Source organism: Saccopteryx bilineata, chromosome 2 (genome assembly GCF_036850765.1).
Source record: "Saccopteryx bilineata isolate mSacBil1 chromosome 2, mSacBil1_pri_phased_curated, whole genome shotgun sequence".
In the NCBI taxonomy this organism is placed as follows: domain Eukaryota; kingdom Metazoa; phylum Chordata; class Mammalia; order Chiroptera; family Emballonuridae; genus Saccopteryx; species Saccopteryx bilineata.
In genome coordinates, this window is record NC_089491.1 from 315,533,925 (window position 1) to 315,551,636 (window position 17,712).

A 17,712-nucleotide genomic window follows, 5' to 3' on the forward strand; every position below is an offset into this window, starting at 1 on the left:
AAAAAAATTCCATAAAGAAAGTGAAAAGATAACCTACAGAATGAGAAAAAATATATGCAAACCATGTATCTGATAAGAAACTTATATTCAGAATATATAAAGATTTTTTTCTTATTTTTTTAAAAATTTATTTATTTTTAGAGAGAGAAAAGAGAGGGAGAGACAGAAGGAGAGAGAGGAGAAGCAGGAAGCATCAACTCATAGTAGCTGCTTTTCATATGTGCCTTGACCAGGCAAGCCCAGGGTTTCGAACTGGCGACCTCAGTATTCTGGGTCAATGCTTTATCCGCTGTGCCACCACAGCCAGGCCAGAATATATAAAGAATTCTTAAAACAATAAAAAGAACAAAAAACCCAATTAAAAAATAGAAACAGGCCCTGGTTGGTTTGCTCAGTGGTAGAGCATCCGCCTGGTGTGTGGATATCCTGGATTTGATTCCTGGTCAGGGCACACAGGAGAGGCAACTATCTGCTTCTCCACCCGTCCCCACCCTGTTTCTCCTTGTCTCTTCCCCTCCCAGAACCATGGCTCGACTTATTCCAGCGAGCACATTGGCCTGGGATGCTGAGGATGGCTCCCTGGAGCCTCGGAGCCTCAGCCTCAGGCGTTAAAAATAGCTCGGTTGTGAGCGACCCTGGATGGGCAGAGCATCAGCCCCAGAAGGGGGTTGCCAGGTGGATCCTGGTCAGGGGGCATGTGGAAGTTTATCTATTTCTCTGCCTCTCTGGAAAAGAAGAACAAATTTGGACATTTCTCCAAAGAAAATACACAAATGTCTCAATAAACACATGAAAAGATGCTCAACATCATTAGTCATCAAGGAAATACAAATCAAAACCACAAGGAGATACCACTTTACACTTGGTAGGACAGCCATAATCAAAAAGTGAAACAATAAGAAGTGTTGGGGAGCATGTGGAGAAGCTAGAATTCTCACTTATTGGTGGTGGAAATGTAAAATGGTTGCAGTCACTTTGGAAAATAGTTTGGCAGTTGCTCACAAATTTAAAAATGAATTACCATCTGACTCAGCAATTCCATTCCATTCCAGTCCTAGGTACATATTGAAAACATATGTCCACCCACAAATTTGTACATGAATGTTCACAACAGCTCTATTCACAATGAAGAAATAGAAACAACTGAAATGTCCGTCAATGAATGAAAGGATAACACAAAATATGGTATATCCACACAGTGGAGTATTATTCAGCCATAAAAAGGAACAAAATACTAAGACATGCTACAATGTGGATAAACCTCAGAAACAGTATGCTAAGTAAAAATATCCAGGTACAAAATAATCACACAATGTATGATTGCATTTCCAGGAACTATTCAGCATATGTAAATCTATAGACAGAAAGCAAACCAGTGGTTGACAGGGCTAGGCAAAAGAGAGGATGGGAAAGTGACTGCCAAAGGGTACAGGTTTCTATATAGGGTGATAGAAATGTTCTGAGTTAGACAGTAGTAATAGTTGTTCAACTCTGTGAATATACACTTTAAAGCTGATATTTAAAAAAAAAAAAAAGAGTTGACAAGGCAGTTGTATAGACTAGAGCAGGGGTCCCCAAACTTTTTATTACAGCGGGCCAGTTCACTGTCCCTCAGACGGTTGGAGGGCCGGACTATAAAAAAAACTATGAACAAATCCCTATGCACACTGCACATATCTTATTTTAAAGCAAAAAAAACCCAAAATGGGAACAAATACAATATTTAAAGAACAAGTAAATTTAAATCAACAAACTGACCAGTATTTCAATGGGAACTATGGGCCTGCTTTTGGCTAATGAGATGATCAATGTCCGGTTCCATATTTGTCACTGCTAGCCGTAACAAGTGATATGACGTGCTTCTGGAGCCGTGACGCGTGCATCCCGCGTCACCGGAAGTAGTACTGTACGTGAGTGACGCAGCGCTTTGCAGCGCAGCCACATACAGTACTCTCACTGACCACCAATGAAAGAGGTGCCCCTTCTGGAAGTGCAGTGGGGGCCAGATAAATGGCCTCAGGGGGCTGCATGTGGCCTGCAGGCCGTAGTTTGGGGACCCCTGGACTAGGGCATCATTGTCCTGGGACACTGAGGACCCAGGTTTGAACCCTGAGGTCGCTGGCTTAAATGCAGGCTCATTTGACTTGAGTGCAGGCTCACCAGCTTGAGCATGGGGGTCTCTGGATTCACTGAACCCAAAGGTCACTGGCTTGAGCCCAAGGTTGCTGGCTGGAGCAAGGGGTCACTGGCTCAGCTGTAGCCCCCCAGTCAAGGCACATATGAGAAAGCAATCCATGTACAACTAAAGTGCCACAACAAGCTGATGCTTCTCACCCCTCTTCATTCCTGTGTATCTATCCCTTTCTGTCTCTTCCTCTTTCACTAAATAATAATAAAAAAAATAAAAAATAAATAATAAAGAAATAAGTAAAAGAGAATGAAGAGAAGGTCCTGGTGATGACAGACAAGGATGGAGGAATCCGTGTATGGTAGGCGAGAGGCTCTCTAGGATGCTTCTTAACCCCTTCTTTTTTTCTTCTTTTTCCAAGTAAGAGGAAGGGAGATACACAGACAGCCACATGCCCCCTGACCAAGATCCCTCTGGTGACCCCTCTCTGGGGCCAATGCTCTGCCCATCTGGGGCCATGCTATCAACTGAGCTATTTTTAGCACCTGAGGCAGCAGCTCCACAGAGCCATTCTCAGCACCTGGGCCAATGCACTCAAACCTACCAAGCCATGGCTGTGGGATAGGGGAAGAGAGAGAGAAAGAGAGAGAGAGAGGAGAAGAAGGGGGGGAGGAGGGAGTGGAGAAGCAGGTGGGTGCTTCTCCTGTGTGCCCTGGTTGGTAATCGAACCTGGGACATCCATATACCAGGCCAATGCTCTACCACTGAGCAAACCAGTCAGGGGTTTCAGACCCCTTCTTAAATGTGGGGACCATACCCACCTGGCCCTCAGGTAGTAGAGCAGGTGGTAGCCAATCTTGGGCTGCTTCTGATACAGCTCGGAGAGAAGGTCCAGAAGCAGAGAGAAGCTGCTATTGTCTTCCTGCATCTGGCACAGGTTCCTAGAGGTAGGAGATGGGAGGAAGGTGGCTGAGCTTCACCTAGGGCAGATTCTCCTATGGAGCTTCTGGGGAGGCATTCTGTGCTCACTGTATACCCCTTCCTTCCTGGGAAGGTGGTCCCACTACCCCAGGACAGATACATACGTATGCTATAGGGAGGATGGATGGCAGAGCAGTGTCTCCTACAACTGGACACTTACCTGAATATTAGGTACAGGGGCTTCCCCACAGATTCCTCCAGAGACCTGTAAGAGGAAAGTGATGTACAAGAGCCCACATAAATGGAGAGGGGGGACTGCAGGCAGATAATGTGGAAGGCCAGCTTGAGGCAAGAGGCTGGCCTGCTCCTTTCCTAACTGAATGTAAATGTTCTCCTGCTCCTGGGCTGGGTCATAGAGAAAACAGGTTTCTTCTTTTTTTTTTTTTTTTTTTTTTTTTGTATTTTTCTGAAGTTGGAAACAGGGAGGCAGTCAGACTCCCGCATGTGCCCGACCGGGATCCACCTGGCATGCCCACCAGGGGGAGATGCTCTGTTGCAACCAGAGCCATTCTAGCGCCTGAGGCAGAGGCCATACATAGAGCCATCCTCAGCGCCTGGGCCAACTTTGCTCCAATGGAGCCTTGGCTGCGGGAGGGGAAGAGAGAGACAGAGAGGAAGGAGAGGGGGAGGGGTGGAGAAGCAGATGGGCGCTTCTCCTGTGTGCCCTGGCCGGGAATCTCTTTTTCTTTTTTTAAAGATTTATTTTATTCATCTTTTTAGGATTTTATTTATTAATTTTAGAGAGAAGAGAGAAGGGGAGAGGAGCAGGAAGCATCAATTCCCATATGTGCTTTGACCAGGGAAGCCCAAGGTTTTGAACAAGCAACTTCAGAGTTCCAGGTCAACGCTTTTCCACTGAGCCACCACAGGTCAACAGGTTTCTAAAATGGAACCACACGCGGGTTGTCATTGTTATTGAAAGTGAGATTTCTGCCCTTCAGAGGGAATCTAGGCAAGGTTCCAGTCCCACCTGAAGCAGCAAAGGCTGGGGCTGCAGGGTGCAGCAGGGGCAGGACACGTAGGCTAAGGGACTAGTCCACTGCCCCAGTACCCTCGACTTTCAAAAGGCCAAAATAAATCCTTATTTAAATGAATCAGCCAGTACATGTGAGAATAAAATCAGTTGAACAATTATTTTACTCAAGTCCTCAGCAAGGTGCCTCTTGGACTCAGGCAATAAAAGCACACTTCTGCCTGACCAGGCGGTGGCGCAGTGGATAGAGTGTCAGACTAGGATGCGGAAGGACCCAGGTTCGAGACCCCGAGGTTGCCAGCTTGAGCGCGGGCTCATCTGGTTTGAGCAAAAAGCTCACCAGCTTGGACCCAAGGTCGCTGGCTCGAACAAGGGGTTACTCGGTCTGCTGAAGGCCCGCGGTCAAGGCACATATGAGAAAGCAATCAATGAACAACTAGGGTGTCGCAATGAAAAACTGATGATTGATGCTTATCATCTCTTTCTGTTCCTGTCTGTCTGTCCCTATCTATCCCTCTCTCTGATTCTCTCTCTGTATCTGTAAAAAATAAAAAAACAAAAAAGTAAAAGCAAACTTCTGGCTCCCAAAGGCCTAGGGGGTGGGTCCGAATAATGAGCCTTACTCCTCCGTGACCTCCTCGGGCAGCACTTCCCCTCGGAAATGGGCTTTGAAGAGCTCCTGTAGGCAGGATGCGAGGACAGACAGCTGCTCCGAGTCAAAGTCTTCCTGGGTTGTGAAACAATGGAGGGGTATCACTACCAGACCTAATCCTTGCTGCCCCCACTACCCAGAACCTCTGGACTCATCACCTTCCATGTCCAAGACAAACCAGCCCCTCTCCCCAGCAGAGAGGACACACTGGGTGATGGGAAGGAAGAAGTCAGCTACTGGGGGAAGGGGCAGGCTGTGCTATTTCCTCCTTACCTCCAGAACCTGGTCCACAATTTCCTGCATGACCTCACACTGGGCCTCTGTATCACTGCAGTGAAGAAGGGAGAGGAAGTCTCAGGAATGTAAATAATAGCAGAGGGCAGGACACATGCCCAGAGCAGCAAGCACACGCCACACACAGAGCTCTATGTGAATCCAAGCTCGTGTGGGGAGGCTGGGGGCAGAATCTGCTGCTCTAGGCAGAGGCCTATACAGAAGGGAAATCCCCACCATCCTGCTTGGAAAGTCAGAGGCCCAGAACATATGGAGTGAGAACCCGGGGTGCTAGGGAGTGAGGCTGCCCCAAGGCCAGGCCATACCCCTCAACATAAACTGTAGAAGGCATCTCATGCAGATTTAACTACCTCTCCATATACCTACCATGTCCCCACCAACCCCTCCAGCCTGCCAGCCCAACCATGAGGCAGAGAGCCTGGGGCTGAGAACAGGGAAGCCCCTACCTGCCCTTCTGCAGCTGGAGCACTTTGTCCCTTAGGGACTCATCCAACTGGTCAAGGTAAGGGGTGATATCAACTGGCTCCTCCACAACGGTCTCCTTGATAGGGTGAAAGCGAAACTCTCTCTTCTTTCCTGAAGGGAGTGATTTGGGGAAGAAGTCACTTCGCCCAGACACCAGCAACAGACAGACCCCCTGAACAATGTCCCTCTTCACACACACGCGCGGCCCTGTGTGGGCACCTGAGCACCTCCCTGAGTGTGCACATGCCCTAGCTCTGAGGTGCAGACAAGGCCAGGGACCACTTCCTTTTTCCCTCTTGCTTCAGTGCCAAGAGCAGGGCTCTGCAGCCTGCAGCCTTAGCCAGTATCCCTGTTAACAAAGCTAACTCACAGAGGCAGAGATGACTGAGAAACCACGGAGGGGCTACTCCTGCCAACAGGTCCCTCAGAGTTGACACACTCTGAGCTACCCTTGCTTCTAGCCTTACCTTTGCTGTTGAGATCTTCCTCATCATCACTGAAGGCTGCCTCTGCATTGTCATAGCAACTCTCATCCTTGTCTGACATATGGTTGTCCATCTCCATGGAAACTGGCTCCTCAATTTTGACTTGGGAAAGAAAGACAAGGCATTTGATGACCTACCATGTCCTCTAGAGGAGGACATGCCCCCTGCTTAGAGGAGCCTGAAAGGCAAGTGAAAGAATAAGGAGTTCATGACCTAAATGGAATATGGACCCTGGAAGGATAAAGGTTTCATCCTCCCAACCCTCTAGGACTGCAGGGGGATTCTGTCAGGAATGAACCAGCACAGGCCATGACTCCTCTATGCTCCCTCAGCTCAGGATCAGTGAGTAGATAAGACCAAGGACAGTCCCAAGTACTCTTTAATTTAAAACCAAACTGAGAAGTTTTGCTGGGCTTAACCCCTCCGCCCAAACAAAAAATGTGTATGTGTGGAATTGGGAGCAAGGCTTGAGACCAAACAGGACAACCTTTCACTAAGGCCAGGGCCCCAGCCAAGGAAGAAAGAACATGGACAAGGCTCAAGTAAGGTAAACACATTCCTTGAATGTCTCTACCTACTAAAGACAGGTTAATAAGAGAAAAAATAGGAGTGAAGAGAGCAAGAGAGATTAGATTAGCGCCAAGTCAGGTAAGATTAGATAGAGAAGGAGAGCCTAGGAAGACAACATGAAAATGAGTAAGATGAGAACTGGGGAAGGGAAAACAAACGGACAGTGTCCAAGGTAGAGCTGCATACGGATGACACCTAAACAGGGGCTCTAACCTGGGAGCCCTGAATGTCCCTCTCTCTTCTGAAGCAGGTGACGGAATGGGGGGGTTCCATACCTTCCACAGGTGGGCTGGGCGAACTGCAGAACTCAGGGAACTTCTCCCTCAGCATTGCCCGCAGCTCCTTATCCAATTTAGGGTTGTCAAACAGGGGAGCCAAATGCCTATTGGGGAACATGAATGAAATTCAACATCAGAGCTCCTCACTTCTTCCTTTTTTTTTAAAGATTTTTTTAAATTAAAAAAGTATTTTTCGCCTGACCAGGTGGTGGCGCAGTGGATAGAGTATGGGACTGGAATGCCGAAGACCCAGGTTCGAGACCCCGAGGTCGCCAGCTTGAGCGCGGGCTCATCTACTTTGAGCAAAGCTAGAGCAAGGGGTCACTTGGTCTGCTGTAGCCTCCTGGTCAAAGCACATATGAGAAATCAATCAATGAACAACTAAGGAGCTGCAAGGAAGAATTGATGCTTCTCATCTCTCTCTCTTCCTGTGTCTGTCCCTATCTGTCCCTCTCTCTGTCTCTGTCACAAAAAAAAAAAAAAAAGGATTTTTCATTGACCTGGAATGCTGAGGTTGCCAGTTTGAAACCCTGGGCTTGCCCGGTCAAGGCACATGTAGTAGTTGATCCTTCTTGCTCCCCCCGCCCCCTGCTTCTCTCTCTCTCTCTCTTAACTCTTAAAATGAATAGTCTTAAAAATAATAATAAAATTTTTTTACTTTTTAGCGGGGGAGATGATGACGGACAAACAGGGACAGACAGGCAGGCAGGCAGGGAAAGAGATGAGAAGTATCAACTCGTGGTAGTGGCATTGAAGCTGTTTTTTATTGATTGCTTTCTCATACGTGACTTTACCAGGGGGCTCCAGCTGAGCCAGTGACCCTTTGCTCAAGCCAGAGACCTTGGACTTCAAGCCAGCAATCTTTGGGCTCAAGCCAGTGACCATGGGGTCACGTCTATGATCCCACGCTCAAGCCCATGACTCCGCACTCAAGCTGGTGAGCCCATGCTCAAGCCAGCGACCTCGAGGTTCCGAACGTGGGTATCCTGTATCCCAGGTAGAGGCTCTATTCACTGTGCCACCACCTGGTCAGGCTAAAGATTTTTACTGATTGATTTTACAAAGAGATGAGAGAAAGGGATGGGAAGCGAAAAGAGTCAACTCATAGTAGCTTCATTTTAGTTGTTCATTGCTTGACTGCTTGTGGTATGTGCCTTAACCAGGCAAGCCCAGGGTTTCAAACTGGCAACCTCAGTGTTCCAGGTCAACACTCCATCCACTCTGCCACCACAGGTCAGGCCAAAGTTCCTCACTTCTCACTCAACTGGGGAGGTAAAGGGACAGGGCTCTGCTCAACCAGTGTAACTGGGCTACACTCAGATTCTTAGAAATGGTCACTGGGGGACAGAGAAAGCATCTGAAGCCCTTTGAAATACTATGGTAGGAGAGACATTTCTCTAAGAGTCAAGAGAACGTATGCCTAGCTGTCTGAGGTAGAAGCAGTACTTTTCTTTTTTAAGTGATTTTCGAGAGAGGAAGGGAGAGGAAGATAGGGTGAGAGGGAGAGAGGGAGGGAAAGAAAAAGAGAAACATCATTTGTTGTCCCACTTACTTTGCATTCATTGGTTGATTCTTGTATGTGCCCTCCCTGATTGGAGAACAAGCCCACAACCCTTGGTGTATCGAGATGTTACTCTAACCAACTGAGCTATCAGGCCAGGGTGAGACAGTACTTTTTATACTTCTCAAGGTAAAGGGTCAGCAGTGATTTGACAGTATCTGGATGTGCATCACCTAGTGAAAAATGGGAAAACAACCCTTCCTTCTCCCCACAGACACAAAGTCCTTACGCCAAGACCCGTTTCTCCACAATGTGATTGAGGGAGGAAAAGACACCCTGTCGCACATGACCCTCCAGTGGTGGATAGAAGTTGGGAATGATCTGGAAGGAAAGAAGGGGAGGGAAGAATGAGCACAGGGCTTTCCATCCAGTGTCCTGCTGAACTAGATCTAAAAGCTGTTTTTTTTTTTAAAATATAGAACACTTTCTGAATTTGCGTGTCATATTTGCACAGGGCCATGCTAACCTCTGTATAGTTCCAATGTTAGTGTACATACTGCCGAAGAGAGCAAAAGCTGCTTTGGTTTTGATCAGGGGACACTGAGTACTGTTGCAGAAAGGACTGAAATGTTCCTAACTGCTCCGGGCTGCTATAATGGGAAAGTCACTATATCTGGCTGCTCTTCAAGGAGAACAGATTTGATGTTAAGTCATCATCCCTGAGGTTGAGAAACTTCATGGAAACATGAGGAGACCCAATTGGAGATGGCAGGAATGAGAGAAGCATTCACTAACTTGGGAAATGGGATCTCTGACCACTTCTGTTCCCACAGTTAAGGGGCACTGGGAAGTCCTATTCACTGACCTAGAGGGGACACATACTTCACTCTGCTCAGCCAGGCTTGAGGAGAAAAGAGGGCAATGGCACTTACACGGCACATGAAGTCCAGAAGTGTGGCAGTGATGGCTGGGTGGGGCTTCATGGAGTGATGCATGACCAGGATGGCTGGCTCTGGAGAACGGGGGATTAAAGGGAGCCCCATATCAGAGTCTGTTCCCAGCTCCATAAACCGAGTGATCAGTATATATGAATGGTTCCAGAGACCTGTGTCTATCCCTGCCCCCTGTTCCCGTGACCAGATCCAAAAGCAGACAACCCCCAAAACAGCTGGTAGGCCTCATCTCCCCTGTCTCCGGTATTCATCTTGGAGGAGGGAAACAGTAGGAGAGGAGAAACAGGATGTGGTGTAGCCTTTTTATTGCAGAGACCCCACCCCACTCCCCTGAAGTCCAAGCATCAGGCTAAGGGAAAAAGAGGGTGGGTATGCTTGGCCTCCTCAAAACAACTTTCATTCTAGGTCAAGGGAGCACTGAGGAAAAACAATGGAACTGCTCCCAGATAAGCTGCCTCCACTCCACACTGCCCTGCAATTTATGACTGCTATTGTTGAGACCAGGGGGTGGGGAGGTACAGTGGTGCTGCTCGGTCTCGGTCACATACCTATGTTCATAATGCTATCCTTGTCTGGGCTAAAGAACAGCCAGTCGTAAAACAAAGCCAGCTTGGCATTAGAGGCAGCGACATTTGACTAGAAGAGAGAGAAAAAAAGAGGGCTAGTTTCATCAGCCAGCTCTCCTCCTTTCAGAAGCCCAAGAGAGATTCCAGTGCCCACAATTACTGCTCCATCTACGAAATTCAGTTCCTAGTGAGACAGAGTGGAGCCCTCACAGTGGTGAGGGACACCCAAGTCTACATACAAGTGTGAGTCCCCTGTAGTCTCACCAACCCAGGGCTGAGGCTCACCTGGGGGTTCACACCTCCAGTAGAATATACCCTGATCCCATAAGGGAGGACACTTGGGCCTGGGAGTCCCTGGTCACACCTGAGCTGACACAGCACTAATGTAAACCCTTGCTGGCCCTGCCAGGCACATTCCTGCAGGCGTGACCCCCTAGGAATAAGTCTGCTGTTATATCTGAATCAGCACATTCCAAGGACCTTATCAGATGGGGAGCAGGAGCCTTGTCAAAAGAGGTCAGAGGGCAACTAGATGCCAGGGAACATACAGTTTCCCACCCCAGCACGGGAGGAAAACCCTGAGAAGGAGATGGCTCCGCTGTGCGTTCACTACTTTTGGAGAAGTCTCCTTTTGATGACAAAAGGCACGGAAGTGAGGGTCTGAGGAGCAGAAGCCCTGGATCAGAGTAAAAACAGCCATATGTGGTTTCTGGAAGCTGGGATGCCTGGAAACCCAGGCTTGGGGGCTGGCAGTAAAGGCACAGATGAACCTGTTCAACCTCAAGTCCAGATGGGAAATAACGAATGCAAATAAATTTCTAAAGACTTGAAGGGAGGGGGAGCAAAGGCTGAAATATTCAGAGAGTAAAAGAAGGCCTTTAGGGGTCAGGGGGCTCAGAAAGTCAAGAAGCAGCATGAGAATATGTGGACGTGAGGGAAGAGGGACCTTCCGCCACCCCAGAGCCTCCATGGTCCAGCCTCTCACCGTGCATGTTGTCAGCAGCCAACCAATGATGGCCCACCGGGGCAAGATATCTGAACTCAGCACTTCATTAGAAGGGTGGACAACCCCACAGATGTAGCGAATGAGGTCACAGCGCAGAGACTGACTGTCTGGGGTTGACAGGTACTGGCGCTGAAACCAATCCTGGTATCGCTTTTGTTGACCGAACCGCACCTGGGGGAGGGGATGTTGGCAGAAACTTGGAAAGGACAGTGGGGTTTCTGAGCAGAGGAAAATGAACACTATTCAACTCTAGGCATGAGCTAGAATAGACCTCAATCTCTTCCTACAATTTATTCATTAACTAATACTGTCTCTCAAGTCTCCCTTCCTTTGGGAAGACTTAATTTAAATATTCCTTGATTTAAAATTTAAAAAATGTTCAAAGTCATGTGCCAGTGGTGCATTTATTCTTACCACTGACCCGCTGTCACATTACCTGCAACTGCAGTCCACTTTTGGCTCCTTATTCCTGTGCTGGTCACGGATTCTCCAGTCAGAAGCATAATCCTCTAAGTGTTTGAGCTACTTATGAACAGCAGACAATGTTCCTTGCGAACAAGAGCTGAGCTTGCTCACCATTTAGCACTGACTGAAAGTTTTCTGACACAATGACCAACAGGATCACTCTCCAAGGTACCTGGAACCTCAGACCTCCTGGCAGTTAAGTCCTTCCCCCAAACAGACTCTATGTGGTTACAAACAGCAACACTAATTAAGGAGAAGGATTTGGTTTTCCTCTTCTATTCCCCAAAATTCAACCAACACAGAGCAGAAGGGTTAAACACACCAAAAAACATCTATACCAACACTGTCCAACCGAACTATGTGCAATGTTGGCTGCAACTGAACACTTAAAATGTAGCTACTGCAATGGAGGTACTGAATTTTTAATGTTACTTAGTTTTAACTATTTAAATAGCAACACATGGCTAGTGTCTGCCACATGGGACAGCACAGATCAAGACAGTTCTCCTGGATGGCTTACGAAACATGTTCCTCAAGCATTTCTGCTGTAAGTCCATGTTTGGAAACCAAAACCCAGAGCTCTCTCCCTGAGAGCTCATGGTTCACCCAGAGGAACAGTGGGTTTTCCAGAATGAACATCCTCACTCTACCCTTTTATAGTATATTTCACACTTGTCAATTATACTCTCTGTTTACAACTATTAGTTTAATAAGTGCTTTAGATAGACTGGAAGCTTCAAAGAACTGGAATGATCTCTTATTCAACATTGTATCTAAGTTCTTAGTACCCTGCCCCCAATGCCAGGTAGATCAAGGACACCCACCTGACCACCAGTGAGTAATCAATGACAGACTAGCAGGCTGAAGGAAGAAGCCTGTAGTGCCTGCAACATCTCCTGATTAAATAGGGGTGCTTACCCGGGAGGTCATGAAGAGGAGCTTAGTCTCCATGTCTGGGGTTAGACGACATGCTAGGAATTTTCGGGATGTCCTTGACTGAAGAAGCTGCAGGATACCTGAGTCAAGCATAAAAGGGAAAAGAGAGAAGCTTGAGGATCAGGAATGGGGAACTGGGGCCAAGTACTGATGGCCAGTGGTCTTGCTCATGGAAAAATTCTAAGATAAGACCAAGAGAGGTCAAGCATAGGTACAAGTGGGGGTTCTAACCAGCATCTGTATGTTCTACTCCAATGAACTACCATCCCCACGACCAAGATACATGAATTCTCTTCTACTGGCCATCCAGAGCTTCCTACTCAATTATTCCAGTTGGCAATGTTTGGGAAAGTTAGGGGGAAATACGGGAAACCCTAGCCTCTCTTCCTGCTCCTGACGGTCCCATCACTGTGTCCTATGATCAGTGTGATATTGTAGCATAAGCATGAGCTCTGGAGTCAGACAGACCTGGATCCAAATCCTGCCTCTGACATTTACCAGCTATGTGCCTTTGGGAAGATTACTTAATCTCCCAGAACTGTATTTTCCTTATCTATAAATATGGAAAGTAAATATCCATCTTCCAGGGATGTCCTGAGGATTAAAAGAGTTAACATACATGTGCTTGGCACACAGTGGCATTTAAAACGACTCAATACATGTTCAATGTAAGAGCTATAAAATATAACATAGAACCAGGACTTTCCCTCTTCTTTCTTGATTTTCCAGGAGCTAGCCTATGGCTTTCATGTTGTGGTTGTGTGTACACACACAGGCGCACACACACGTTCATACTGGAGGTGAGGTGGGGAGTAAAGTTGTATCGTTATTGTTCAGACCATAAGCAGAAACCCAAGAAGGAGAAAGGGACGTGGAGAGGACCTTGAGAGAGGAGGCACACAGGGCCTCTTTCCTTCCCCCAAAGAGGATTTTGACCAAGCTGGGCCCTTGGAATTCAGAGGCAAGAATGCTCCCAGGAGCCTTCTCTTACAGGACTAATTCCAGTCCCTCTGCTGACTCAGTCCCACGAGCTGACCTCTGACTCCCCTGCTGGACTCAGTTAAGCTGGAAACTGGTCATCAGCTCACCTCCTGAGCCAAACATCTGCCAGGAGAGGGGGAGGAGAAGTGTCCCAGTTCTCTGTCTCAGTTTTTCTTAGGAATAATGGCAGCTGGAGCTCGCCAAATAGGGGCTGTCTGGAAACCACACAGCTTATTCGGTAGACCTGCCATTCCAACATACAGTTGTACTTGGCAGAGCCTTCCTGGTCCCAGGCTTTATATCTGACTGCCAAAACCTGTCCAACCCACTAAACTCTGCCCTCTTGATTCAAGCAGTGTATATATACTGACCTCCCAACCTCACAAGGACAACATACCCCAGCCCTTACCTGTGAACTGAGGACTCAAGGCCTGAGGGTTATGGATAATATCTTTCCAAAGCAGTTCAAATTCTGGTATCCTGGCAACATTCTGAAGTAGTCTTACGAGGTCCCGGCCGATCATCAAACATTCCATGAACTTGATGGCAGGGCAGGGGTGGGGGTATAGACAGGAAAGAGAATAAAAACATGGATTGTTTACCTGCTACAGGGAGGACAAAGGAGTAACATGTTCTAGGGAGGGAAGGAAAGAGGGTCGAAGAGATTATATGATTTCTTCTGGAACCAAGAGATTGGCTCCCAGCTATTGTGGGGAAGAGTGCTAGAGGTTGAGAACTGGTATCAGGGATGAGTGGTTACCAAAAACTGCTGAAGCCCTGCTGGCTTTTACATTAATGTCTTACCCTCTCCTCCCAGAATTGTTTCAATCCAGGACAAGAGAGACTAAGATTTTAAAAGGATAGGGTCGGTATTGCTTCATGGCCTTTTGGCTAAGGATCAAGTGTAAAAGGACAAGATTGACAAACAGCTCCAGATACCTTACCCCAAAACAAGAGAACATTCTGTGGTAATGCAAATAATCTGTATCTGTGCTGTCCAAAAGGGTACCCATTAACCTCATGTAGCTAATGAACACTTAAGATGTGGCTAATTCAGCCTGACCAGGCGGTGGCGCAGTGGATAGAGCGTTGGACTGGGATGCGGAAGACCCAGGTTCGACACCCCGAGGTTGCCAGCTTGAGCGCAGGCTCATCTGGTTTGAGCAAAAGCTCACCAGCTTGAGCCCAAGGTCACTGGCTCGAGCAAGGGGTTACTCGGTCTGCTGAAGGCCCACGTTCAAGGCACATATGAGAAAGCAATCAATGAGCAACTAAGGTGTCGCAATGCGCAACGAAAAACTAATGATTGATGCTTCTCATCTCTCCATTCCTGTCTGTCTGTCCCTGTCTATCCCTCTCTCTGACTCTCTGTCTCTGTAAAGAAAAAAAAGATGTGGCTAATTCAACTGAGGAACTGAATTTAAAATTTTTGTCTAATTTTAATTTAAATTGCCATATGTGGCTAGAGGCTACTACATTAGAGAATATAGCCCTAGAATCAGTCACTGTTGGGAGATCTTATAGTGGACAATTCATAATCCCACCTGACCAGGCAATTACCTAGGTAGGTAGGTATGGGGGACGACGAAGTGAGCATACGGGGACAGCTTGTGTTGGTGGTGTACAAGTGTCCATGAACTGACCAGGAAAATCCTGAGGATGCCAGAGGGTAACAGGCAGCATTTCTTGGAACTAGAGTCATTCTACACTGATTCCCCTACCCTTTTACTGTCATCTGTCATAGAAAAATGAAAAAAATATCAGACTTTAAACCACCCCCATCATTCCAACATGACATCTCTGGCCCAGGTTCACTGTATAAAAACCATAGAGGTGTCCTGTCCTGGGCTTCATTCCTCCGTGTCGTGTTGTCCTCACCCGTTCCCGAAGCAGTGAGATGCAGAAGTCCACTTCCTTCTGCCTCAGGGTCTGAAGCTGGGAAGTCCCATGGTGGTCCACAATGAGGCGGAGGTATGTATAAACGGCCATGGCAATGAGGATGCTGCTCTTCAACACCCACTCCCTGCAGGGAGGGAAGACGCTGGCATCTGCACTGTCTACACCTCTCCACCCTTCCCAATTCACACCATACTTGGTTCCGGGACCTTATTAGAAATGTCTGACGATTAACACTGGTAATAGATTCTTTGGTTCCTTGATTGCTTGCTCATGCTATCTTTATCTAGGACTATCAATTAGCAAAAGTGGGGACAATTCCTACTACTCTATTAAGTGCCCAATAAAGATGAAGGCTGATGAAGGCAATTTCTCTTTACCACATTAACTACTCAGCTTCCAATAAAATAATTCTGTTTGTTGACTCACTCATTCAAACATTCACTTGTGCCTCTCGTGTGCCAAGGATGTGTGAGGCACTACAGACGGAGATAGGCCATAGCTTCTGCATGGCTCAGATATGGGGGAAAACAGTTGTAAGCATCCCTAAGTCAGCAGTTCTTCAAATGCAGTCGGAGGACCTCTGGGGATTACCGAGATACTTGGAGGACCTTAGAGGTCTCAGAACACATTGTTCAAGCCCTCCAATCATGCTCCATTAGTGGCCCACCATGCCACAAACCTCTCCCTGGCTCCTTTTCTCTCTCAAACAATGAGTCACCTACCCTAAATCACAACCTGAAAAGAACTTGATTTTCAATGGCAACACCCATTTTCCCAGGAATTTAGAATTTCTCGGGGGAAAACAGGCTAATGAAAGAATCGAGTGTCCTGCTGCTTTAGAAGGGGTAGAAAGGCACAGTGGGGAAATTTAAAAAACTCCAATGCTGTCTCGAAGTGCCAAAATTGGGGAACTGTCTTCCCCAAGCAAGTAGTTTGTAACAGCTCTTGCACCTCTGCTGGAAGGAGGGAACCAGAGGAAGACTGGGAGTTTAATTATCCAACCAGGGAACATCCTGATTCCGGAAAAGCTCCCAAGCTACCTAATTAAGAGACTCCGGCCTTTTCCCGTGCACAGAGTGAAAGCAACAGCCAAGGACACGGGGGAGGGTCCTCTCCCTGCCTGCTACCTTTTAATTCCACAGCCCTAGAAACAACTGGAAGGGAGGGAGGGAGGGAGGGAGGGAGGGAGGGAGGGAAAACGAGGGTGTGAAAGAGGACACTTTCAGACTTCTAGGGACTTGCACCAAAGGATGTATTTTGGAGGACAGAGAAGAGGTAGGACAGTTATCTGACACTTGTACAGAGACTGCACTCTAACTCAGTGGTCCCCAACCCCCGGGGCCATTTGGTACCTGTCCGCAGAGAAAGAATAAATAATTTACATTATTTCCATTTTATTTATATTTAAGTCTGAACGATGTTTTATTTTTTAAAAATGACCAGATTCCCTCTGTTACATCTGTCTAAGACTCACTCTTGACGCTTGTCTCAGTCATGTGATACATTTATCCGTCCCACCCTAAAGGCCGGTCCGTGAAAATATTTTCTGACATTAAACCGGTCTGTGGCCCAAAAAAAGGTTAGGGACCACTGCTCTAACTGCCCAAAGGAGGGAAATTTAGCTTTAAGGTATGGGAACAGGAGGTAACTGACATCAGGAACAAAATGAGAAACATCACTTTTTAGGAAGATTGCTAACAGAAGTGATGAATGTATCTGAATCCTGGGATGGGGTAATGAAGAGAAGGAGAGAAGAATGGGAGACCCTCTGTCCAGAACACAGACCCTCTGCAGAGAGACCTAAGAGAAGCAGAGGCCTGGTAAAAAACGTGGCTAGGGTCTCATGAGCTGTGCCACAGTACCAAAGAGACCGGAGGAAAGGCCTGCAGCGGGACGTGTGCCGAGGGCACTAGGGGGCACTGCACAACAGACTTGGCATAGCTCTCAAGCCTGAACAGAACACAGCCTTCTTTTTCAAGTGTGAATAAGGGCGGAGGTCCATTATTCTAAATGTAGGAAATATGGATTCTATTAGCCCTCTCAATTATTTGACTACTTTGGTGTCCTCATTCAGAAAGAGACTCTGAAATCAAGCAATAGGAAAACTGAGGCCACAGGACTAAGAGGAAGGCCTCACCTCCAAACAAGTTCTGGTATGGAACACCCCTCATAAAATTTTGGTCCTTTACTTTGATGGGGAAAGGAAAGAATCAGTTAAAAACCCAATATACCCCCTTACGCCCCCTCTCCCACCGGAGCCTCCAAGCCCTATATGTAAACTCTAGCAGGTCGTGCACCTCCTCACCCCCACCTCTCCTGTGCCACTTCAACAAAAGGAGAATGGGTTGGATGGAAAGTCTCGGAAGGGAAAAAGGGGGTACCTGCCAGCCTTGGGTCCTTGGCTGGCCCCATTCTGCTGAGCTCATTCTCCCCTCCCTCCCCACAAAGATAAACATTCCAAGGAGGTCTGGATCAAAAATAAACCCTTATCAGATGAAACTAGTTTTTCCTGGGCTCTGAGATTATTTCAGCTAAAAAACTTCTCTCCCACTCCTACATCCCTAATGCCATATCATGGC

At 47.3% G+C, this 17,712-nt stretch overlaps 1 protein-coding gene and 1 non-coding gene across 2 annotated transcripts in view; both read right to left on the bottom strand.

Annotated features, from left to right (window-relative positions):
• The window catches only part of INTS3 (integrator complex subunit 3), a 52,516-nt gene that overhangs the window by 9,003 nt on the left and 25,801 nt on the right, over positions 1–17,712 (bottom strand). Inside the window, exons 7-20 of the mRNA XM_066262065.1 lie at positions 15,113–15,257; positions 13,644–13,773; positions 12,236–12,333; positions 10,832–11,023; positions 9,829–9,916; positions 9,260–9,339; positions 8,617–8,708; positions 6,824–6,930; positions 5,961–6,080; positions 5,475–5,604; positions 5,008–5,062; positions 4,706–4,809; positions 3,270–3,314; positions 2,950–3,069 (exon numbers count right to left, since the gene is read on the bottom strand). Of these exons, the coding sequence (XP_066118162.1) occupies positions 2,950–3,069; positions 3,270–3,314; positions 4,706–4,809; positions 5,008–5,062; positions 5,475–5,604; positions 5,961–6,080; positions 6,824–6,930; positions 8,617–8,708; positions 9,260–9,339; positions 9,829–9,916; positions 10,832–11,023; positions 12,236–12,333; positions 13,644–13,773; positions 15,113–15,257 (1,506 nt within the window). The remainder of the gene's footprint in view (positions 1–2,949; positions 3,070–3,269; positions 3,315–4,705; positions 4,810–5,007; positions 5,063–5,474; positions 5,605–5,960; positions 6,081–6,823; positions 6,931–8,616; positions 8,709–9,259; positions 9,340–9,828; positions 9,917–10,831; positions 11,024–12,235; positions 12,334–13,643; positions 13,774–15,112; positions 15,258–17,712) is intronic.
• On the bottom strand, positions 8,797–8,899 carry LOC136327376 (U6 spliceosomal RNA). The gene has a single exon (XR_010729610.1). It is a non-coding gene; the product is annotated as a U6 spliceosomal RNA (small nuclear RNA).